This window comes from Chionomys nivalis, chromosome 5, assembly GCF_950005125.1.
Source record: "Chionomys nivalis chromosome 5, mChiNiv1.1, whole genome shotgun sequence".
NCBI classification, from domain to species: domain Eukaryota; kingdom Metazoa; phylum Chordata; class Mammalia; order Rodentia; family Cricetidae; genus Chionomys; species Chionomys nivalis.
In genome coordinates, this window is record NC_080090.1 from 24493625 (window position 1) to 24503519 (window position 9895).

General features: G+C 42.2%; 1 protein-coding gene across 1 annotated transcript; it reads left to right on the plus strand.

The window, feature by feature from the left end:
• Positions 1 to 3756: 3756 nt before the first annotated feature.
• Positions 3757 to 4083, plus strand: LOC130875030 (60S ribosomal protein L36a-like). Its single transcript, XM_057770651.1, has one exon. It carries the CDS (start codon positions 3757 to 3759, stop codon positions 4075 to 4077), a length of 321 nt encoding a protein of 106 aa, XP_057626634.1. The 3' UTR covers positions 4078 to 4083.
• The last annotated feature ends 5812 nt before the right edge of the window (positions 4084 to 9895 follow it).

A 9895-nucleotide genomic window follows, 5' to 3' on the forward strand; every position in this document is an offset into this window, starting at 1 on the left:
CCAATCATTCCCCACTTGCCGACAGTGTCTGCTGCAATCAGCCCACCCAACCCTCAGAAAGTTGATCCACCTGGGTTCATCATGCATCTGCCGCTCTGTTGGTGAGCTTATACCTGGTCCTGCCCTTCCATTCTGCAGCCACTGGACTCTCACACTTCCCTTCCCAGGCTCAAGTCCAACCTATGACTTGACAACAGCCTCGTACAACTACATCTTCAGCAGATCTCCAACAGGGGTCTTCATCTGACCCCCTCCCACCCTCTACTCCCACCACATAGAGACTATTTTTGCTTTTCTATCTGCTTCTAAGTCCTTCTTGAAACTCTATGGATTCTCCTGTGGCCACTTTACCCCTAGGTAACCTATAACCTAGACAGATGATATATAATAGATAGATAGATAGATAGATAGATAGATAGATAGATAGATAGATGATAGATAGATAGATTTACTCTATGATGTATAATATGTGAGCTGTGAGTTAATATTAGTAATTAATATTGGAATAAAGAACCTCGGTGTGCCATGGCTGGCTATCAAGGAGAGTGGGACTACTCCGTGAGTCGTTACCACAGTACCTTGTGAATTAGTTGTTAGTGGATAGATTTTGGCTTTGTGGACATCAATCGATCCATGGAATACCAGCTTTGTTTTTGTCCCTAGTTCCTATTGTGGTCTTGAGTTCCTATGCAGACTACATCTTCCAGAGATGGGGTGAGCACATCACATCTTACCTCCCAAGACACGTGAAGAGTAGGCTGTGTTCTAGATCCCTGATTAATATGCATGTAGCAGGAAGGAACAGCTGTCCTGGGGTTACTAACCATAATACCGTTAGTGGTTAATAGCATTATGCACTGTGCTTTTGTTACAGTTTCCGTATGGCTTATCACCAATGAAACTTCAGTGAGGACCAAAGTGACAAACAGAGCAGGAAGATGTGGTCCAGCCCAGGGTGTTGGGCTCCTGACAGGGAAGCCCATATGAACAGAACAGCGTCTTTCTCATCTGAGCTCTCAGGGGAGCTGTCCCTTATAATGTACTCTTCACACATCCCTGCTTGCTCTTGGGCTTTTTAACAGGGTTGAAGGTGAGCAAGACCTCACCAGATGCTGCTTTCTAAACTTGGAATTCCCAGTATCTGAAAGCCCAGATCAACTCCTCTTATATTTATAAGTGTCCCAGTCTTGGATAGTTTATGACAGCAATGGAGGGCAGATTAAGAGAGCTGGACTCTCCAGCAACTCTTCACAAGCCCCTCCCCCTTCACATCCTCACACCAGCTCCTATGTGCCTGCCCTCTTCCGTCTCCTTTCCTCTTCTTCTGGTCCTCTCATATCATTCCTCCCACTTCCTGGATGAAACAGAAGTTGAACTGTGCCTCAGTTCTTGTCTCTTCTGTTGTTTGCTCTGTAGCACGTACGCTGTAGATCATAGGGTCAAGGGCTCTCCCCTCCCTCTAAGCCTTTACACTCGGCTTTGTAAGCTTCCTTGCTTTCTCAGAATCAGTTCGATCAGTTCATCCTCAGGTCACATCCTGTAGGTATTAGGTGGACAAGTCCTATCAAACACCTGTGCGTCGCCGCTTCTGTTTTTCTTCTCAAAAGACAAAACTAATTTTCCATAGAGTAACATGGATAGCCCTACACAAAAATGAATGTCTGTTGTTACTGAGATTGGCCAAGTCAAATGTTTTTAGCTAAAGTATACTAGACTGAAATAGCTAATGAGGGATAGGCAGAAAGGCCTGGATAAAATTTGAGGGAGCTCATTTGAAAGAGGTGAGGTGAGAGGGAAACTCAGCCTTCTCCACTTTACCCCTTCTCCGTCCCTGAATGCAGTGCTAACACGATGCCTGGTCTTAGTACCCATGGGACAGCAACTATGATCTCAAAAGCCACAATGAAATGCAGTTTTGTTTACACAAAAGACCTGGAGAAGTCTGGCAGCTGCTTGAAAAGGCCAGAAGTCTCATCACATAAGGAAATCAAAGGGCACTGCTTTCCTAGCTCAAACTAACGAAACAAAGCTACCCTCTCACTCCTGACTTTGGATTTTGCAAATGCTTCAACTGCAGGTCTCAGCCTTCCATTTGTTATGACACTGGTATCCAGAAGGAAGCCTCAATCAATACGTATGGACTGGTGCTGCTTAATACTGATGATCAATTTGACAGGCTCAGGGATCACCTAGGTGATGGAGGAAGGTCATTGGTTAATAAAGAAACTGCTTGACCTGGTAGGTTAGAATATAGGTGGGTGGAGTAAACAGAACAGAATGCTGGGAAGAAGAGGAAGTGAGGCAGACGTCATGCCTCCTCTCTCCGGGGAAGACACGATGAAGCTCCAACCCAGGATGGACTTAGGCTAGAATCTTCCTGGTAAGTGCACCTCGTGGTGCTACACACATTAATAGAAATGGGCCAAGCAGTGTTTATATGAATACAGTTTGTGTGTTGTTATTTTGGGGCATAAGCTTGCCAGGCAGCCAGGAGCCGGACGGCAGGAACACAGCCCACAGCTCACACTACACCTAGGAGAAAAGCCTCTAAGCACACTTAAGAATTACTTTATGCTAGCTTCTGCCATGCCATTGAGGGATGGTCTTAACTAGGTTAATTGATATAGGAAAACCCATCCTAACAGTGGGCAGCACCACTCCCTAGGCTGAATAAACAGGAGAAAGATAGCTGAGGAGCAGCAGGCGTAAGCACTCAAGACCGTGGGTCCAGATTCTTCAGGTTCTTGCCAGCCTGATTTCCCACTGATAGGCTGCTCCCTTAAATTGTAGTAAACTCTTCTTTCCCTAAGATGTTCTGTTGGGGTTCTTTGTTCCAACACTAGGAACAGTTACCCAGACTGAATCTTTTTGAAAATTCATTCGTTATCAGCACTGTTTCATTTCACCAAGAACATGCCATGAATGAGCCATTTCTAGAAGCTGACCCAACTTCAAACCTTAAATTTAAATCATTCATTTTTCTAAAACTGACACTTATTACTTGACCTGGGTAGCTCATTAAGATGATCCTTTCATACTTTTCCATCTCCCTCTTGAAGAGGCAGCTTCTGTCTCTCCCTATTTCTCCCCTTTCCCCTTCTCTCTCTCTTTCTCTTTCTCTCTGTTCTTCTCCCCCCCTCAAAAAAAAGATGATCCTTTGATATCGTCAGGCATGAATACATTGACCTCTGACCTTCTTGGCCTAAAAGTCCATGCACACTTTCCTGTTTAGCTGTTCTATGACATGAGATGAATGTTGGCTCTTTTTAAACACCAGTCACCCCCTCCTTCTCCCTCCCACTTATTCTTCTAGAAACCTCTGTCTAATTTCACCAATAGGGTGAGCGTGTTTGAAGAACCTGGCTCGGATTTTTCACTCTGAGAACAGGTTTTATATGAAGGTCCTAAGTCGTTCTCCATAATTTTTCTAGATTGCTTTTAGTAAGTGTATTTCCCCACATAACACAGTAACTGTCTCATAGTTTTTTTGTTTGTTTGTTTGTTTGTTTGTTTGTTTGTTTAAAACCTTGCCTCACACTCCAGGAAGGGTGTCTTAGTCACTGTTATGCTGCTGTGAAGAGACACCATGACCACAGCAACTATTATGAGAAAGCATTTATGTGGGGACTGGCTTATAGTTTCAGAGGTTTAGCCCATTGTCACCGTGGTGGGGAGCATGGCAACGTGCAGACAGGTGCTGGAGCAGTATTTAAGAGATATATCCTGGCTTTCTGTGCCTTTATCACACCCACCAACATGGTGAATGTTCCTAAGACCCGCCTGACATTCTGCAAGAAATGTGGCAAGCACCAACCCCACAAAGTGACCCAGTACAAGAAGGGCAAAGATTCTTTGTATGCCCAGGGAAAGCGGCGTTATGACAGGAAACAGAGTGGCTATGGTGGGCAGACTAAGCCTACTTTCCGCAAAAAGGCGAAAGCTACAAAGAAGATTGTGCTGAGACTGGAATGTGTGGAGCCCAACTGCAGATCTAAGAGGATGCTGGCTATTAAGAGATGCAAGCATTTTGAACTGGGAGGTGATAAGAAGAGAAAGGGCCAAGTGATCCAGTTCTAAGCTGATCTTATTATGAAGACAATAAAATCATGAGCTTTTACTCAAAAAAAAAAAAAAGATATCCTGATCCATAGGTGGGAGGGAGAGGGGGAGAGAGAGAGAGGGAGGGAGGGAGGAAAGGAGAAGGAGAGAGAGAGAGAGAGAGAGAGAGAGAGAGAGAGAGAGAGAGAGAGAGAGAGAGAGAGATTGAGCCTGATGTGGGTTTTTGAAACTTCAAAGCCCACCCTCATTGACACACTTACTCCAACAAGGTCACACCTCCTAATCCTTTTCAAATAGTGCCACTCTCTAACGACTAAACATTTAAATATATGAGCCTATGGGGCATCATTCTTACTCAAACCACCACAAAGGTGAGGAGGGGGAGCTGACTCTCTACCACATTGTCTTCTTCACATTTCTATTATTACATCTGAAATTCCTCCCAGCAGCTAACAGAGTCTGGCTTCTCTACACCTTCTCTCCCTCTCTTCTGGCTCCTCCTCTTTAGCATGCACAGATGTTCCAGATGCTGAGGATCCACCCTTGATCTCGCTCCCTGCCTCATCCAAAGCTTCTCTGTCTCTGGCCCTCTCTTTATGCTTAAAGATTTCTGAAATGTTTTCCTACTTCTGAACTCCACACCTTTCCTTGCATCCTGCTTATTATTCATATTTGTTTCGTTATTGTAGATACTTTACATATTTTAATTGAGCTTCTTTTAGAGCTTCTTTTAGAGCAGTGGATGCTATGAAAACACTTATGACATAGAAAATTATGAATTTTTAATCCTTTTCTACAGATTCATTATTTTACCATATTAAACAAATAAATATTAAAAGTAAAGTCAAAAATCACTTTTATTCTGGCTGTGATAGTTTGAATGAAACTAGCTCCCATAAGCTCATAGCCAGTGGTGTTAACTATTAGAAGGTATAGCCTTTTTGGAATGGGTGTGGCTTTCTTGGAGGATGTCTGTCATTGGAAGAGGGCTTTGAGGTATCAGATGCTCAAGCCAGGTTTTATGTCTCATTCTCTTCCTGCTGCCTGCCAATCCAGATGTAGAACTCTCAGTTTCTTCCCCAGCAGCCTGTCTGTCTGTGTGCTTCCATACTTCCCTCCAGGACAATGATGGACTAAACCTCTGAACTGTAAGCCAGCCCCAATGAAACGTTTTTCTTTTGTAAGAGTTGCTGTGATCATGGTATCTCTTCACAGCAATAGAAACCCTAACAAAGACACTTATTCTTCGAAAAAAAAATCCCTCTATTATCAGGAATATCATTATAGCACATAGTTTATTTCCAGATCATAATATTACACTATCTACACACCCAAACACACACACATTTATATACACACCCATATACAGGCACTCAAGCACACACACAACACACCATTAAATACATACATGCACATATTTACCATACTCTCATACACATTTTATATTAAACAAATTGACATGTGAAATGCTAAAGACCTCTCTACCCCTTAGTGAGCCCGCAGCTCTAGCATGTTAGAAGGAATGGTTGTCAGCACTCAGATGGGGATAACTGAAGAAATACTCATGTTTAAATAGAGCCATTGCCTAAGTGTGAGACGAGAACAGGGGACCATGAGGAATATGTCAGTTTGCAATGACAGGGAGTAGGAACTGCTGGCCCATCTTAGGCAGAGCAAAACCAGGACTGTCCTTAGGAAACAGACTGTCACTGAAGCTTGGTGACCAGGTCACTACCAGTGCTTTCCTTTGTTACTGACAAGAATTGGTATTATTTTCAATTTTGGTCATTACTAATACTCTTTCTGCAAGAGCATCTTTTTGAACACAAAACTCATTTTTTTATGTTCAAATATATATACCAAGGAGTGATGTTGTGGAATATATCATGTATAGTCTCTAGTAGAAGATACCAACAAAGAGTTTTTCACATCTACCAGGAGATAAAACATTTGTGTGGCTCAATTCACTGCAGTATTTTGTTGAGGTGCTTCGGTCCCAAACCCACAAAAGCTTTGAGGTATGCCTGTGCTAGCCAATCCCCAGACCCAATTATGGTTTTTCTAAACCCCCACTCTCTATCCTGAGGTCAGATATGTTTGCATTTAATAAATTATATTATTCCCCATCTATAATAGTGCATTCCTTCCTTTCTTTTATGTCTCTGACAGTTTTCATAGATTCAACTCTTTCACTCTGCATGGGGACTTTGACGCTTAATCCATCTGATATATGCATATGGTCAGTTCTGAGGATGATTGTAATTGATGCTGTGCTCTGGCAATATAGATGATGTCTCTTCTTTCCCACTACTAAAATGTCAATATCCTGATTTCACAAGCCTGTAAATATGTCACAGTCATAGTAAAAGAGATGGATATATGTTATTAAATTAAAGATAAGGATATGAAGGCTGGGGAATCGCCCTAGATCATCTCAGTGGCTCTCCTCTTACTAGGATCTTTGTAAGGAGGAGGCAGGAGGGTCAGGGTGATAAGTAGGAGATGCAGTGATAGAAGCGAGATGTTGTAGAGATACAAGGAAGGGTTATGGGTCGCAGAATACACACAGCCTCTAGAAGTTTAAACAACAAAACAACAACAATTCCCCTATTACCTTTAAAAGTAAATCCATTGATCTCAGACTTCGGAAAATAAATATAAGAAACCACGCTTGTGGCAATCTGTTACAGAAAATTGACAATAGGAAACCAATATAACTCTTTTTAACCATAATATAAAGAGACTCTTTGTTGGAGTTTCCTGGTATTCAAATGCACAATGAACCCTTCTGTGGGTATCAATCAACTCCTTCCTGGTGTAGTGTTGTACAGAATATGAAGACAATTAAGCTCTCTGTCGACTCTATTACGGAAGAGTTTATGTAGCCTCAGACAGGGCTGTGACGTGCCACCATCAGTGAGACGAGACAAAAATCATTTGTTTCTGCTGTTCTGAACTGGAATACAGAGAAAGTCATTTGGAAGTTCAGTGGCTGTGTGCACAGTACCGGGGGCTTAGGTTGGTTTAGTTGGGCAAATATTATAGCTGGAAAAACAGCTCTGAGTGCTAGAACATTTGCCTTATCAAATTCGAGATCTCCAGTCTTCCTGTGAGAGGCCTTTGCGCTGGACAAAGGTGGAGATAAGAGAGCCAGGAACGACCCTGTGACTTCCTATCTCTGATGATGACGTTAGCATCTACAGCTGTCTCACAGTCTAGGTCCATGATGATTTGCTATCCTGGGAGGAAACTGATGTTCTATGTTTTTTGCTTGGCTCTTTCTGTAATAACTGTCAGAGGTCCAGTGCGGAACATCTGTCATGGGAAAGTATATATTTTTTAATTTTATATTTCAGGGCCAGTAGGATAGTGGTAAGATAAGTGAAGCTTTCTGCTTGTCCAAAATTCCAGGTATTTCCTGACCCTCACAAGTCCCACTTTGATTCGTGGGCTCTAAAAGTCATCGTAAACTAACCCCTAAAAGACCTGTGAATTCCTTTTCCCTTGCAGATTCTGACTTCCCTAAGCAACGACAGTGCCTTTGGGGAAATCCTGAGAAAACATCCACATCTATGTCCTTATATCGGGACCACAGGGACTGCTCTGAGAAAGGCATGGTTTCTGATCCACAGGACCCTGAACAGACACAGGTGTGTGTCCTGGGTCAAACACCGATTCTTCGTTGACCTGTGGATCTGAGTTTTTCATGTTACATAAATCAAAATTTAGTGGGTTCCTTCTTTATTTGTTTCCTAAGATTAATTAGCAACTACAAAATTTAGTGAGTTAAAAACAGTGCATTACCACCTTATTTCTGATGATGCTTGCTAACAGTAAAGACATCTGCCTTGTCGTACATGATGTGAATTACTAATGGCCTCTTCTACAAAAGGATCCCAACATCCTTAGTGACATCAGAAAGCCCACCCTAATAGTTTCATGGCCCACTACTTCAGTGAGAGGGCAGAAACAGCTGCAACTGAATTGCCCAAGAATGCTGATACACCTCCCACTGATACATTTTTCATTGCCTCAGGGAGCAAATTGCTATCTGGACTGTAGCAAGGGATGAAGCAAAAAGTGGGAGTATGTAGTTCACAAATGATAAATGAACTACTTCCTAATTCTGGGATCGCCAAACCTCTGGCTTCCTTCTTCCATGCTAAACTGGGGAACATCAGACGTCTCTACTTCATTGTGCTTCGCTAATATTTCATTCAGTCTACCCAGTCAACTACCAAAGCTACAACCAGATATCACACCCCTGCACCCCACATGAATACTCATGTAAATGAATTGTATCCGGTCTAAGGTTATTTTCATTAAGCTCTTTGTCCCATGCATCCTATATGCATTTCACCAGTTGAAATCACTTAAAAAAGCAAAATCTCCCAAGTGTCTTAGCGTATCAACTATTTCCTCTGGAAATAGTCCTGTGCTTGCTCCTCGTTCCCTCCAAAACATGCTAAAGATCAAACTCTTAATTATAGTCTAGAAGCAACAGGGGCCATTGGATGGGCTTTTAAAGAAAATGAGCACTAATTAAAGTTATAACAGGATCCTCAAGCAAGAAAAAAACTTGATTACTGATACAAAAGACTATTTCCACATCCAGGGGAGGCTCACAATGAGTCAGGGTTTCAAATGCCTATATTCTTATGAATCTGGATTCACTCGTTGCTCTGGTGTCATTCTTCCCAGGCAAGTGTCCACATTTTAAAAAGAGAAACACAAGGAGACCCCACTTCTGCAAGCAATACAATGAATTCCTGTTTGGGTTTTGCAACCATAAACCGAGACTCTTTCAGGGATCTCCAGCCATGACTTGAGAGTCTTGTGCCCTTTGCATCAGTAGGCACACTGATGATGCTTGTATCCTTTTATTTTCATCAGTAGGCACATTGGTCCAAGTGACCACAGTTCACAACTGAGAAAGTGTGATGTACTGCACTCCATACGTTGCTAACATCACATTTCCCACGCCAGAAACTCAAGTCCAAACAGTGATCAAACCAACATTAAAGTCCTACCTTCACAGAGCCATGCCATGGGGCGATACAGGCTCCAATTTCTATTCAGCCAGTGTCCAGTTATCAGAAAAATACTACAACTGATTCAAAAGCCAGAATTTCATACAAAGAGCTGCCAAATGGGTATAATATTTGTTCAGTAGGCAAACTTTAAAGCAAAAGTGATATAAACACCTTCAGAATCAGGAGAATGAGAATGAGCTTGCAATTTAGCTTAAAAATTTGATGAGAGTCTGGAGAGATGGCTCAGTAGTTAAGAGCACTGGTTATTCTCCCAGAGGACCCAAGTTCAAGCCCCAGCACCTACATGGTGGCTCATGACCATCTGTAATACTAATCCCAGAGAATCAGATACCCACTTCTCGTGTCCACAGGCACTACATGCACATGGTGCATAGATACATATGTGGGCAGACATACATATGCATAAAAGAAAAGTCTGATGAATGATTCTGTGGGTATGTGATGGAAGCACTGCTCAACCATATTAGAGTCTCCAGGTTCTAAGGAGGGGCATGTAGGCAATAGACCAAGACCTCAAGAATCTATTGTGGTTTCTGAAGGAACTGCTACCATAATGAAGTAAGCTCAGTATGTTAACTAAAGCATGTTCCAGGACTTCTCTATGCCCATGAAACAAATGCCAAGTATGTGTATAGAGAACAGCTAAAGTGAAGAATTACCCTCTTCTAGTCAACTATAGAAAAGTGAATACATTAGGGCTAAATTGTACCTTATGTATGAATCATTGGACATAGCTGATATCCAGATAAAAATAGTTTCAAGTGATCTGAAGTTTATTGCTA

Excerpts from the sequence above, each read along its gene's own strand:
- LOC130875030 (XM_057770651.1), top strand. The coding sequence starts at position 3,757 with ATGGTGAATGTTCCTAAGACCCGCCTGACATTCTGCAAGAAATGTGGC.